The sequence below is a fragment of the Hydractinia symbiolongicarpus genome, chromosome 8 (genome assembly GCF_029227915.1).
Source record: "Hydractinia symbiolongicarpus strain clone_291-10 chromosome 8, HSymV2.1, whole genome shotgun sequence".
Lineage (NCBI taxonomy): Eukaryota > Metazoa > Cnidaria > Hydrozoa > Anthoathecata > Hydractiniidae > Hydractinia > Hydractinia symbiolongicarpus.
This window is the reverse complement of record NC_079882.1, coordinates 19,548,537-19,563,514: the sequence shown is the minus strand read 5'-3', so window position 1 is coordinate 19,563,514 and position 14,978 is coordinate 19,548,537. Positions and strand designations below refer to the sequence as shown.

The following is a 14,978-nucleotide window of genomic DNA, read 5'->3' as shown; positions in this document are numbered from 1 at the left end:
TAACCACACAATTTGATATTGTAGGCGATTGATGCTCTCAAAAACTAACCCGTGCATCCAACTTTCTCACTTTATTTTCAGAAATTTATTTTGCGGTGGAGAAATCAGCGAAGTTTTTGTGGGTTTTGATTGGCTTGGAAGTTTTAATGAACATGGAATCAAAATATCTTTCTTGCTTTTTAAAGTACCGTTTGCATGTTCCTTAAAATAACGTGGTGTTGTTTACAAAAGATTCAAAATGGGTACCGGCGTGCCTCGAAGAAAAACTTTAAAATGGATTCTGTTTTCCTTGTAGCTTACGTTAACGTAGTGGTAAATATTGATGAATATATACACTATAAATGTAATACTTTATAATGCCCAAGCATGTTGTTTACCAGCTTGTTATTTGTAGTTGTTAATGTTTTAATTTTGTTTAAACCGTCGTACTGAATCTGGTGTAACCTATAATTTTAATTACACTTTTGACTTTCTTAGCCTTCAACTCTCATACCTTTAATTTAGCAAGATATTAGGCGCTAAATCTTAAGCTACACCTACCTCCCTTCCCAATTTTATTTAAGAATGCAATGCAGATCATGTCCTAAGAAGCTAGCGCTAGTTAGTAACAAAATTAAAAAAAAGATAAAAAAATTGTTGTGATGTCATTTTTGGCTTCCAGCATGTCAAGTTGAGAACAACTAGGGGAATGCTGGTGTGATATTGTGTTATTGCAATATATATTTAGACAAAAAAAACAGCTTATAACCTAAAACCCTGGGAATGTTAGTTTAAAGCTTTTAAACACAAAAGATGAGGATAGGAGAAAGTATACAAGCAAAAGAGAGAAAGATAGTAGTAGATTTTTATGGGTTTTGCCTGCCCCTAATGCCAGATTGCTAAATAGAAAACAGTTTTTAAGAATCCCCTAATTTATACCTTTTTATTTTAATAAACAAGTTTTTATATGGTTTAAAGGTCACATAATAGTGTATTGTAAATCACAGTAGTTATAATTTCCAATGTTAGAGGAGAAAAAATAACCAATAATTTTAACCTTTAAAAAGCATGTTGTTTTATGCCCTTGTATAGTTTTCCATTGATGATTAATTTTCTGTTCCTAAATTTTTATAGTTTAACTAGCTACATTACAAATATGTAAGTTATAATTGTAAAATTTATAAATCACATTACGGATAAAAATGACAAGTCTGTTGCTGCCACTGTCTTCTGCAAGGTCACTAATCCCACCAACTATTCTATTTGGTGTCACACCACACTATTTTGCTACTGGTGTTGCAGTGCGAATGTTAAAACCTTTCTTGCCACAGTCAATTTATGAGGAAATTGATAATGTTATGTATAACAGCTACCAATCTCTGGTTACCTTTTTCTTCGAGACTTTTAGTGGAACAAAGGTGAGTATCTACAAAGTAATTTCCACAAATTTGTTAATATGCATGTTTTACAGACATATTGTTTTTATACTAGCAATTTAAAAAGATTTTAGAAGCAAAAAAGCCCTCCTTTGATATGAAATGTTTACAATCTTGTGTAATAATATTTACAACTTCTTATATTAAGGTTATATTTTATGGTGACAGAATTCCAACAGACATCAAAGAAAATGTTCTTTATATATGTAATCACCAGTCTGCAAGTAAGAAAATATTTTTTAAAAAAGAACAAACAAGATGACTGAATTGTAAAAAGTGTTTTAAATTTATCTTTATTTATCTTATCTTAAAATAAGTTTTCTATTAATTCTGGATCTCAGCATTTAAAGTTACTTTATTAAGAAATTATATTTTGTTAATGGCCTTATTCCTACAAAATATGGATATTTTGAATATAAAATTCAAATATGCGTTGTCATCCTAATAAAGAACAAATTAATATTTTTCTAATGGTTATTCGCGAGGTTAAATTGCCTCGAAATTCTTAAATAATAATTTTTTAAACCGAAATTTTAAAAAAAATCTCGAAATCTAATAAGAAAACTCACTTTTGTAGCTTCTTTTTTTTTGCATTTGTGAAATAATTCCCCTGAAGTATCTAAATTTCGTTGACAGATGTATCCCTGAAAATCATTCCCTTAGTTCTATTCCTTAACATTGTTTTTTTAAGTGTGCAGTAAAAACTAGAAAAAAAGAGCAGTAACATTTTTGTGACTTGTATATATTTATATACTTTAGTTGATTGGTCGCTTGCAAACTTTGTTGCAATACGACAAGGTTCATTGGGTCGCATACGATACATCATGAAGGAAATCCTAAAATATATTCCTTTTTTCGGACCAAATTTTATGCAGGTACGCTTGTTAAGTTTTTTTCAATCTCAAAATTCTCAAATATTTTGTGAATGTCATTACTTATTTTTTTTCACTTTATAATTTTTTGACATACAATTTTTAGGATATTTACTTAAGCAAATAAAAATAACAGAAAAATCTTTCAAAATTCTTAGATATCCTGGATAGATACCTTTTTTGGATTTTTGGCTTAAATTTTGACAATTCAGGCGGAAATCGTTGAATTGAATGTGATAGTCGCTAACCCGTGGAAAAATCTACGCCCCTTAGCAAATTAGTTATTTTGCGGGGAACCAGGAAAAATAGAGCTACGCGAAAAATTTTGAACAGTCAGAATACAGATATTAATTTTAAAGGCGTAAAATTTATGGCTGTAGCAGTTCGCTGAGTTAAGTCGATGCAAAAAAAAAAAAAAAGAAATGAGTCAATTATGTTTTTTTTTTCTCACGCATTGTCTACACATTTTTTTATAAGCAACTCAGGAATTTGGTAAGAGGTCAAGTTGCTTATTTTTTAGTCAATATCTAGATCTAAAGTTGCTTAATGGTTTTCTAATTTTATTCATCTAATTTTTCGTAATTTATGCAAGAAGGGAAAAGTGAAAAAGGCAACAAAAGAAGTTATTGTACTTTTTTTTTCTTGGAGTTTTACTTCTTTTGTGTAGAAAAGTTTTTTACATTCAGTTCAGTTGCTTATAAACGAGTTGCTTATAAAAAATCGTGTATTTAAAGTGGTAATCGATGGAACCATTCCTTTTTGATTAAACCAAAAACATTTAGTTCTTGTGAAAATCAACTTCTTTAAATTAACCACAATGCCGAAACACTTCTGCTTTACAGCTGTTCTAAAATTTATATTTAGCATGGTTGTATATTTGTTCGAAGAGATGGTACGAATCAAGACGCACAGCTTCGCCGGTGAGTGTGGCACAGGTTAATGGAACAAACGCGATCTTACATAAAAAAGAATCGGCGTAGAAGGCTTACTCTAGAGAACCAAATAAATAAATTGTTGGGGAATATATTTGCTTTATATAGTTAAACGACATGTCAACTGCGGTGCAACATCGTTATTGATTCTCTGTTTCAGACTTCTTACGTTTTGATTCTGTTTATACTGTTTTTGTTGTTCAATCATTTTAATATGATGTCCTAAATTTTAATAGATAGAGGGGTATAAACGTCGGAGGGGGGGCGGGGGGGTAAACGTGACAGAGGAATAAACATGAAAGAGGGAAGGAATAAACGTGTTGGAAAAAAATCAAAAATTAACAGTTTATTCGGTTATTCATTACTCTAGCGTATGTATAAACGCCTCAATTATTTTATTATAGGCGCTTAAGAAGATTCCAAGATGATCGAGTGAACGGCGTATGTCTGTCATATATATTTTATGTATTTGCTCCACCTCTCTTGTTTTGTTTCCAATGAGTCTTTTTGACGTTTTATTAATAGTATTGGTTGGTGATCTTTCCAGAGGGCACGAGATTTAGTTCTCAAAAGGCACATCTGATCAAAAAGAGCACAAAAATGGCAATAGCTAGTGGTACGGATACTTTAACGTCTGTTTTTTTGTTCTTCTTTATCGTCATAATATGTTACGGAAAAATTAATCGTTCTAATGTAGGTGAAGAGCCTTTTGAAAATGTGCTATTTCCAAGAACAAAAGCAGTGCAGGTATGTTACAAATAAAGCAATTATAATTTGTTTGCTAACCTGTAAGCCGTATGATAACTGTGCTCTCTCAATTGGGTGGTTGGAAAGAACAAACATCGCGAAATAACTAATTTAAGGGAGCATTCGCAAAATACAGAAAAAAATTCTTAAATTCTTACTTTAAATTTGCCAAATATATTTTCAGAAAAACTTTTTTATTTTTATCTCGCGAAAATTTAGCGTGGTGCTTGCGATTCTTTTACTATTTTAAGTTTAACTTTTAAACATAATTAAGACGGGGCGTTAGAAACGGGTATTTTAAGTTTGAACAGGGACGTTTAATTAAAGCAAAATTGTATTTGAAGTTGCAAACATTTATTCTCGTGAGAATATAAAACCATGCATGCTTTGTTGCTTAGGTTTTGAGGCAAATGTCAACAACAGCTCTTTTTAACTGTTTCTTTTACGAAAACGCGGGAGAAGACGTATTTTGGCTAAAAACATGCAGCTACTTAAAATTTTCAAATGAGTATGAATCGTGAAATATTTTTTAGATAAATGTGAAAAGCGATACATAGGTTTTTAAACCTTTGAGAGAAAATTCTGTGAAATTAATTTGTATTTTGCGCAATTTCAGACAAAATTTTATGTTTCAGTATAAGATGGCTTAATGCTAGAATAATCCGTCTAACTTTTAAGGTATTCAAACATTTCAACAAACCTCGACCCAGGGTTTTCTTCCTTTTCGACACTGCTGGTTGCTCGTGTCTTTTTTGCTAGAAAGCTTTTATTATCTTGAGATGTGTTCCACTTAGCTTTCGTTGGAACAACTGACAGACCTGGATGCAGTTTATGATGTTACGATAGCTTTTAAAACACCTTGGTTACCGGTCCAAGCGAAACAAGAGGGACCAAGTCTTTTCGGTAAGTAAATTATGGAGTGCAGTGTGTTCAAACATTAACACTTTTTTACTCTCAACTATACTTCAGATATAAAGACTAGCTTAAGGTGGATTTCCACTCAAAACGAATTGAAACGGATCGAGACGGGCAATTGTAATTTTTATGATCTGATTGGTTGATAAAATTTTCTCCAATCCAAACTGAAAGTTGAAATTATTTCAACTTTTCTTGCGGACAGGAATGGGAAATTAGCAGATGGCCAATTCAATTTTAGTATTTTTCTTGTTCCGTTCCGATCTGTTTTGAGTGGAAAACCACCTTCACAAGCCTTTCTAGGATGATTTGTTAAAGTTGGATTTTCATGATATCAAAATCGTAAACTTTAATCCAAACAAACTCCCACTTAAGCCAACCATTAGTCGACCTGCGAACATTAAGGAAGTAACTTACATTTAATGCGTATTTAGTGTCTAAGCAAATTATGATCAAAGCTGAAAGTAATTAATTAGTTTTGCCGCCTCTAAGTACCTTATTCCAGGAAACAAAATTAACGATCACGAAATTAACATGAAGCAAATCAACACGAATGCCTACAACAAGTTTAAAAAAACGAGTTTCTGTTATTTTCTTCAAAACTTATGTAATCCGTTAATCGTACAGGTGAAAGTATTTTTGTTGTAAGGAGTAAGTATGTGTGTGTGCAAGACTTAAATTTCTTTAAATTTCAATTCCAGGTTTCAAATTAACTAGTAACTTTAACTGGCATGGATATTTACGTTACACTTTAATAAGAGGCCAGACCCGTAGCAACCGGGAGGGGGCATTTCGCCAAATAGTAATTATCTAGGATAGTATTTTTAACCACTAGATTCTTGTATTTAATTTATTTGTTTCTAAAATAAGTTACTTACCCCTTTTTTAATTTGCTCTGTTTGTAAGGTGTTATTTTTTATGTTACTTTTAGAGTTTGTCTCCGTGTTCGGACGAGAAGTACACATGCATTTCAACAGGATCCCATTTAAAGAAATACCATCGGTAAGTTTAGTATCGTCCTTAAATATAATAACGTTCATGTCAGGAAGAAGTAAAAAATGACTCAGCTGTTTTTGCCCGAGAAGTTCCTCAGCTTCCTTGAGTAAACAATGTTCGTTACCCACAACAACAACAATTCTCCTCAAATAAAAACAAAATGGCAGACTAGAGGGAGCGAACCACGGAGGCAGACTAGCTCTATTTATAAAGAAAATAAAAACCCTGTCCACTCAAGAATAAATTAAATTTATATCCAGCATAATATGTTGTATCAACAGCTAACATCCCAAATGCTAAAGGTGTAAATATTTCGAAACTTGATGTTGGAAGTTTAATTCTTAAATTTTGTTTATACAAAATATATTTCATACCGTAAAATGCCGTAATTAAGCACAGCTTATCAGCGGTGATATTAAGAGTGTGTGTGTGTGTGTGTTATCCTATTAATATTTAGTTCATATAAAGTATAGGGTAAAATTTTTTCCACATGCTCTAAAATGTCTCTTCTCCTTAATCTTTGTCAGTTGTCTAAACGCGCCTATCTGCGGGTGCGCTTATAATCGGATGCGGTTAATTACGGCATTTTACGGTATGTGAAGTTATAATACGTTGATAATGCGATTCATTCTTTTTCCAATGTGGCTGCTGCTGCAATAACTTTGAAATTAACTATTTTTCATGTCTTGTCCCGTGTTTTTTTTACACCGTGCTATCATTTCTAACGCTCACCCCAGATCAAGTGACTGTTTATTGTTTTACTAAGGTATCTTCGTTGCTGTCATCAGCATGCTGAAACTTTCATCTCTATATATCATCGTATATTATTTATAATGTGAAAAAGGCAAGAGACCAAATTCAGTTTTAATTATTTGCAAGAGGTAAATTTTTATTTATAGAAGGCTGAAGAGCAGAAAAAATGGTTATATTCCTTGTTCAGGAAAAAGGATAAGTGAGTATAAATCAGTCGTATTTTTTTTAAGAAAAAAAATCTTCCTAAAATGCGAACATCGGTATCCATGAACAGTTTTGAGGATACATGGAACACCCAAATTTTTATTTTTAAACTTTGAAAGTAAAAGGCTTTCGAAAATATATCCTTTTATATGTTATTTTACAGTATTCCCAAAATGAATAATGTGTTTCATCGTGTATCCTTAAGAATGATGGTCGAGATGACTTACATTTAAAATCACTTTTTATAGATTATTAGATTATTTTTACGATCCTGCATCAAATGGAAGATTCCCTGGTCAAGCATATTCAATACCTTTAAAATCCAGTCAGACTGTACCATACGCATTATTCTATACATCTCTGATAGCAGCCACGCTTGCGACAGAAAGAGGAAGAAGAATATACGCAAAAACTTGGTTATACGGCCTTGGCAGTATCCTCTTTATGCCGCTTTTGTATCGCTTAGTATCGTAAAAGCGTGAATGCAAATCTAAAGTAGCCTGCAGTTCACAATGAAACGCTTACATCTGAGTTACGAGCTTACAACGACGACGAAAGAAACCGGTAGAAGTATAAAGAAAAGTGCACATGTGTGTTATACACTGCTAGAACTTTATGAATAAATTATTCCTTGTTAGTGTAAATGTTTATATATATAAAAAAAGAAAAATCAGAATTTTATATATTTTATACATCAGTTTTAATCAAATAAATATTTATGTAATAATCACAGGCTTTTGAACTCGAGAAATGACTGCAACTAGCCTTCAACATCCTACAAATTGAGTTAGAAATTTTAGGAAAATAAAACCTGCACTGTCAAGGCACCTTCTCAAACATATTTAAAAATCGAAATTTAAGAATAACAACTTTCCTAGACCCACACTTCCCTTTTAAAATAAGGCTTGCATTTGTTTTACTTATAGATGGCCCTGCATTGTTTACAGCCCAGGGTTTTCCTTATGAGCTCACGTGGTTGTAGCTTCAAATAACGCGTGCTATCTACAGTACATCCAAAACAACAAAGACCCGAACGAAAGGAGGAAGTATGGAGCCAGGATAAGAGCTGTTAAATATATTATAATACATGTACTTATAAATTCTACGCATACACCAGACCTAAACCTCAAGAATTATAAAATTGTAAGACTCATTTCACTTTATTATTCACAATTTGTAGTTTAGTTATGCTAGACGGCGTTGTCGACGATTTTACCGTCGTTGCCGTTGTTGGTATCGCTGCTTTCGAGGCGACCAATTTCAAGTTTATATTAGACGCAGTTAGTTCATGCTGACATTGAGAAACAAGTCCGCTTGATTTGGAAGACAGGGGAGTATTCAACGGTGAGGCTGTATTGAGAGGGGATTTCGGAATCAGGGTATTTGCTGGTCGTACCGTCGTTTTGAGAGGACTCACTGTTGATTTGTTGTTGGATTGAACGGTTGCGGCAACTTTCGGCTTCCAATGTTCCTGCATTTGATGTGTTATGGAAGATAAAGTAACCGACGTATTAATGTTCGCCGCTGTCTTCACAAAAGATGGACGAGTAATCATGACACGACCAGCTGTGCTTCTTTGCGCACCCATGGGGAAAGACACACTTGTTCCGTTGGACAACACCATGGAATGACTTGGTGCTATTTGCATTACACTACTTGAGGAAATGTTCGCATTTATTTTGGAAGCCACGTTGAAAAGCACTTTAGGATCGTCAATAAAGGCAGGAACTTTCATTTTTACTTGTTGGGTTTTTGTTGGTTTTAGCCGGACTGCATTATTCTTCGCTTCGTAGGAACCACTCCCAACTGCAGACATAGGGATTGTAGCATTGGTTGCCTTACTCGTCTGTAACACATTCACGATTTTATATTTAGTGGGCGCTCCATTTCGATGACCTATGGTGCGTTTCAATATACTCGGTAACTGTGCGATAAGGTCGCGATGACCGGACAATCCAGCGTTTTCGTTCTCCTTTACCAATTCGTTTAGTTTGAATTCAGTGTCGATTTTGTATCGTTTACCGTTAATAGTAATATCATTACACTTGCCGTCGCCTGACCCTCCGTTTGCAGCCACGGTGGAGAGCTTCTGGATGGTGCTTCCATCTGAGGAGGATGTAGCTTGAACGATCACGTACTTCGTCTGAGTGCTATCAGTAATTTTTTTAAATTGTTCTCCATCCAGTTTCGGTACAACTTTTAGATCCCGCCGCGGGGAATCTGCCTTGTTATCATTTGAAGAAACACTTTTTTTCACTTTACTGCCTTTCGATGGAGGGGTTAGAGGGGTAGGTGTATGTTTGGTGGCGTAACGGTGATCACTTGTGGGGCTCTTTGAGAAAGAGTGGGAGGGAGTAGCTTTTTGTTTCGTATCTTTCGAAGTAGTGCTACTATTTGAAGCACTATTAACTTTTGAAAGTTTGCTTGACTTTTGGTTTGTTTTTAACGATTGTTTTGGCGAGTTCTGCTTTTGCCTATTTTTATCCAATTTCATTTGTTTTGATGGCGCATCTGAGTCCTGTAAATACACAACAAGGTCATGAAAGTAATCATAACAAACAATCACCTGATCAAATGCTTCTGACGTCAGGTTGACAAGTATTTTATTAGACTTATAAAGTAGCTCGAAAACTCTTTCAAACTTAGCTAAAAAAATAAATCGAAATTATGTTATTACCAATACAGTCAAACTTATCTACTGACAACACGATGTACAGCGCACGTCCTATGACGAATAATTTCTTTATCCCCTCTAACTGAAAACCTGAACATGACAATCAATAGCGAACACAAATTTAAGGTCCCATAGGAAAACAAACATTCAGCTGTCAATAGTGGACACTGCTCTTAAAAAGGCTCATTTTTTATTTAATAGAAAATATAATAAATAGCCTTTATCACATGTTTGATACACGGGCACGCCCAAACTTGTACATAGAGCAGACACCAAAGTTCACACTCCTATTTTGTTAAAGGGAAGTCAGGTGTCATGTTTAACTGTATTTAGCTTTTGAGATTCTTAAAACTATTTTATTTTCCCAGATACGAGTTATGAGATCGAAGTATGAATATTTTTACAAGTTTAAAAAAATGAACGATCAGATATTTCTAAGGGAAATTTTATTGCCATTATTTTCCCTGGCAGCGTGCTTCGCATTGGTTGCTCTGGCGACGATCGTCTCGACCCCTATTGAATTTAAGGAGAAACGGATTACCTCGTCCTCATCTGTTTCTCTTGCGCGTTTCTTGCATGCATTTTCAGTAGTTGGTTTTTTGTGTATTCTACGCCTCTGATCCTCCGGTGGTTTAGAGTACGGTAAACACGTTCTGCAAATGCGTATTGATTTAACATCGTCCTCGAAATACTAAAGAAATGTAAATAAACAAATAAAAAGCGAAAGCAATACCTTAGAGGAAGAAATTTCGAAGGAAAAGAAATCAAAGACTAGCAAAATTTCACCTATTTTATTACAGTACCAATTTTACGCAGACATATAAAAATTGTTTTTTATCGAATCCCCTGACGAAATGAACTATGGGTTTTACGAATTATTTCTTGTGTTTCTTCAGCGTTCGTTTATCGAGAGTTTCCTGTATTGCTGGCTTATTTTTGTTTTTACTTCCCCAAAACGTCCAATAATGTTGAAAGATGTTTGGGCAGGACGATAATTATAACGGCAACAAATGTTTTACTGTAAATAATCTTAGTGAAAATTTAAAATAAAAAAGTTAAAGAATAAGTTTTTCAAAAAGAGGGTATGCGGAGGTTTCAAACGTCCTTCGGAATGTTTAATATCCGTTCTCAAGATAAATTTAACAGCGGCTAAATTCGCGAAAAAAAATTGGGCAAATTTTAGAGAGAAAATTCGCAAAATTAAAAATCCTAAAATATAATATTTTTAACTTTCGCGAAATAAAAGTCTAGCGAAAATTTACGTCATTAAAATGCGGTACCTGTAACAAACGCAAAGGTGAATTTTCACGATCGTAAACGCTGTATGATTTATGCACTGGACACCGACACACAGCACATGTCACAAGGCCTTTAAAGGGAGACATGCCATTTGATGAAACTTCGGCTAAAACGGAAAGATAAAGGTGCACTAAACATGCTTACAACTTGAAAAGAAACCATATAGCGTGTGGAAAAAATGTTACCTTCGTCTCTGCATTTTTCATCGGGACTTTCTTGAGAATTACCAGTGACATTTAATGATAAATCACTTTGTACATTTTCAATCTTTTCACAGGAAGACAAAGAGTCTCTCCTTTCGCTTTGATATTGGGCTCTTCTTGATCGCACTTCTTTGATCCAGTCGTTATGATTTACATTTAAATAATGATCAATTTCTCTTTTCCTGTTTCTGTAGCTCTTTCTTTTAACACCTGAAGATCTCAATACGCTTAAATTAACAAAGGAAGGTAAATCTTGCTTTCTCCATGGAAAACCCTTCACGTCATACAAACAGGCACGCGCAGAATTATCTACGTAATTCGCTTTCTTTGGGCGTACAAGAGTAACCAACTTGCAAACGCCTCTGTAACTTAACTTAGGTAGACTCTTTACAACTGACGTCTTTTTTGACTTAGCTACTTTTAATTGGCCTCTTATCTTTCGCACCAAACACTTGCGATCATTGAAACAATGGAAAACATCTTCAGTGGTTGGGTCTCCACTCACACATTGTGTTAGCAGGTCTGTGTAAGTAGATAAGGAATTGGATTCATCTATTTCAATGTCGATTTTGTTTTTTATATTAATCAGCAGTTTCTTGATTAAAATCTCCTCATTTCCAAATTCTACATCTACATACTCATCTTCCTCAAGTTCATTCTTACGGCTGTTATTATTTTTTCTGGATACCTCTACATTTACTTCATTCTGCATATCTTCCTTATAAATTACTCTACCTTCTTCACTTTTCTCTTGAGAGTTTACCACCTCAGTATTACTTACAGGGAAAACATTTTCACATATTATGTGCAATTCCTGATTTGGACTTAAAATAAGAGGCTTTTCATTTTCAAAATTTAGCTTTTCACTATTTTGACTAATCTGAAAAGGCAGTTTTATCAAATATTGCTCAGTATCTGAATCTTCGTAATATGTTTCCTCATCATCAGTTAGTTCTGTTCCACACTCTGTTACATCAGTAAAAATATCATTCTGATCTTCACATCGATGGTTCAAAAGTAATTTGGCTTTATGTGAAACTATATCTCGCCTGACGAAATGCCAGGAGTCGGACGCTCTCCCTGTAGTCAAGCCACAAGGATGATGGTCAAAGAGTGGTTGAACCTGCACTTTATCATTTGTTTTGTATGGTAATGTGTGGCCACCATTTCGCTCAATGAAACATGAACGGCATGCCTAAAACCAATTTTAAGGGAATAAAAATATTATAAGTAAGAATACCTTTTTGATAAAATAGAAGTTATTTGTGCATGCACATGAATTAGAGGAGTATAATAGAATAGGGAAGAATTTTTGTGTTGTGTATTTAATTGTTTTATTCAGACGAACACTTCATATATCATAATTGGAAGGTAGGCACCTATGTCAAATTTAGCTTTGAGGGAATCATTTGTACTTAAAAAACATAGCTATATTCATGATTTTTATATATATATATATATATATACATACACAATTTTTTGAAAAAAAACACACTATATTGCCATGTTGCTTAAACTGTTATCACAGTTCTAGGGAGGAAAAGTTGATAAGTAAGATAATGGGGGTTCTGGATATGGACATAATGAATAAATATTGCTAAGCAAGTTGAATAATTCTGGCCTATTCTGAGGCCTTCCGAAACTTTTACTCAGCTAACTATCATCTACTTTACCTGGACAGTTTCCACTTCTGTTTTTCTCCACTTGCTTACTCTTTTACCACCTTCGGTTGTTTCCAGTGGTGTTGGAAATAGTTTAAAAGTTGAATGTCCACAAACTTCACAGACAAGTGAGCCTCCTTCAGTAGTTTTAGATCTTCGCAACATATATACTAGATACAATACAAGTACTTTAAATTATTGTCAGACAAACAGGAGCTATAAACAAGTAAATATCTAAAGGATTGCACCAAAATAAAAAATTTAAGCAAGCTAGAGCCTACCCCTGCGCCTAACTTTAGTTGTTGAACCAGGTTCAACAGTAAACAATGTATTCTTTGGATCCTGTAACAATGCAGGATGAACAACATCTTTGAAGAAAGCCTGAAAGTGTATAAAATAGACTTTTATGGTAACAGTTGTGTGTGTGTAATAACTTACAACTTTGTAATAACTTTGTTTTGAAAGTCAGCTACCATTTTTATTAGTCCGGATTATTTTACGTTTACCGTCGCGAAATCCTTGTCCGGTCGATCTTGTTGAAAGAGAACAAATAAACAAAAAATATCCACCGGTTAGAATTTCGGTAAAACTGATACGGGAACTATATTTACACCGGTGGATAGGCTCGGTCTTTTTGCATCGCTAACCACGAAAAAAGCGAAAGAAACCCGAACCAACACGAGGTTCGAAACTTAAAAAAATAATGATTTAAAATCTCCTACCTCTTCCTCCTTCTTATAATCTTTCTCTGCAGATAACACAAGCTTCTCTACATGTAGCCGATCAACAATGGAAAGCAGATGTTCTCTAAAATTTAACAAATTTATGTACGGGAAGGTAGCCCAGCGCTCCGTAATATTCCGGACGCGAGTTAAGGGTTAAAATACCTGAATTAAACCATCCATTACGCCCGATTTTAGTTTAAAAAATTAGATGTATCTAGCATATAGGATCGAATAACATTACCTACCTGACCGTGCGAGAATAAGCCATATGAAAGAGTAATTTCTTAGAACGATAACTTTTTTTACTTCACTCTGCCGGTCCGAAAACGAGCGGGAGGAAAACTTCCATAAAAAGGCCTGGGGCTGACCTTAAAATTTCAATAGGATGGGACTTGCTTAAAGTGTTGTCGGAACCTGCCTTCCCAAAGCGTGCGCAATCATCTCCGTCATGTAAACAAAAAAAATGGTAGACAAAGTAGTAGAGGTTCTGAACCACGTTACGTTTTTTTAATTTCGGGTTTTAAGTACACTCAATCTATTTTTATTAGGCTATTTTTGTCTCTATAGCTACAGTTAGCTTATTTTATTCCCATGTGTATTTTTAACGTGCGGAATGTGTAGCTAGCTGCCCTTATGGGGGTGTTGTCAGCAAATAAAATAGTTATTTATCAGCATCTTTTATCAGCTCATCACACACACACAAAATTTAAAACATTGAAGTAGTAGATGATCACTAGCGAACAATGGCAGACATTTCAAGTTTAAAAATGTCTTCTATAATTCAGGGAAAACTTTAAATAAGCTGTTACAGTAAAAATAAACTACACCTCCTAGTTATTACATATTTTATTAATTATTACTTATGTTATATTGCGTTTATTACATTCTACTTAGCTAGCTAACCACCAAACCGCTAATTTAAACTGGTTAAAGTGAAATATTTCAAAACTTATACTTATAGCTAGATGGCTTGCTATCTTGATAAATTTTTTATTTTTATTTTTTTGGCAGGCAAAATAAAGCAATTCAATTGGCTTATAATTTTTTTAGAAGATCTGCTTGCTTAAAAAACTATTTGCATGCCTAAAAAATGTAAACAAAGCTGATAATAGCAATTCATCTATAAGCTGAGTGCTGAGAAGCCAGGATGTGTGACCAACTACATTTTAAAGGGATTCCTGCGGTTTTAGTTTCAATGTTTTTTAGGGAATTCTTGTGCATGTGCGGAAAAATCAAAAAAATCAAAAAAATGCGGATCCTAAGTGAAGAAAGTCAAATTATGGTTAAAAAATTTTGTACTGTGGCTACTAACATTTTTTACTGATGTGTGATCTAAATCTAAACTACACGTAAGGTATATATTCTGATTTCAAGATCAAAAGATCCACGGCTAGTCCACGGCTCATCACCTGCTGGATTATGAACAACACCCGTCAAAATGAAATTCATTTAATTAAAAATGATATTTTTGTATGTTAAAGAGGATAAAAAGTTGGTATCGAGTTTGGAATTTTTTCAAAAAACTTTTATTTGTTTTTGAGATATTTAGCTTCAAAGATATCCATCTGACCTTATGATATCA

At 33.9% G+C, this 14,978-nt stretch overlaps 2 protein-coding genes across 2 annotated transcripts; one reads left to right on the top strand and one right to left on the bottom strand.

Annotated features, from left to right (window-relative positions):
* Positions 1-149: 149 nt before the first annotated feature.
* On the top strand, positions 150-7,561 carry LOC130655726 (1-acyl-sn-glycerol-3-phosphate acyltransferase epsilon-like). Its single transcript, XM_057458508.1, has 11 exons — positions 150-1,397; positions 1,564-1,639; positions 2,175-2,290; positions 3,152-3,207; positions 3,624-3,660; positions 3,745-3,835; positions 3,917-3,966; positions 4,761-4,869; positions 5,813-5,883; positions 6,777-6,829; positions 7,083-7,561. Exons 1-11 carry the CDS (start codon positions 1,182-1,184, stop codon positions 7,306-7,308), a joined length of 1,101 nt encoding a protein of 366 aa, XP_057314491.1. The 5' UTR covers positions 150-1,181; the 3' UTR covers positions 7,309-7,561.
* A 333-nt stretch (positions 7,562-7,894) lies between these two features.
* On the bottom strand, positions 7,895-13,749 carry LOC130655721 (uncharacterized). The gene is made up of 8 exons (XM_057458503.1): positions 13,642-13,749; positions 13,394-13,478; positions 12,953-13,052; positions 12,684-12,841; positions 10,993-12,205; positions 10,789-10,913; positions 10,050-10,199; positions 7,895-9,352 (listed from the first exon to the last, which is right to left on the bottom strand). Exons 1-8 carry the CDS (start codon positions 13,662-13,664, stop codon positions 7,985-7,987), a joined length of 3,222 nt encoding a protein of 1,073 aa, XP_057314486.1. The 5' UTR covers positions 13,665-13,749; the 3' UTR covers positions 7,895-7,984.
* Positions 13,750-14,978: the final 1,229 nt, after the last annotated feature.

Coding starts and splice junctions, on each gene's coding strand:
- LOC130655721 (XM_057458503.1), bottom strand. CDS start 13,664: ATGGCTTATTCTCGCACGGTCAG. Junction 13,053..13,393: donor ATTATAAGAAGGAGGAAGAG/GTAGGAGATTTT, acceptor ATACACTTTCAG/GCTTTCTTCAAAGATGTTGT. Junction 12,206..12,683: donor CAGAAGTGGAAACTGTCCAG/GTAAAGTAGATG, acceptor AATTGGTTTTAG/GCATGCCGTTCATGTTTCAT.
- LOC130655726 (XM_057458508.1), top strand. CDS start 1,182: ATGACAAGTCTGTTGCTGCCACTGTCTTCTGCAAGGTCACTAATCCCA. Junction 3,967..4,760: donor CAAGAACAAAAGCAGTGCAG/GTATGTTACAAA, acceptor TGTTCCACTTAG/CTTTCGTTGGAACAACTGAC. Junction 4,870..5,812: donor AGAGGGACCAAGTCTTTTCG/GTAAGTAAATTA, acceptor TGTTACTTTTAG/AGTTTGTCTCCGTGTTCGGA.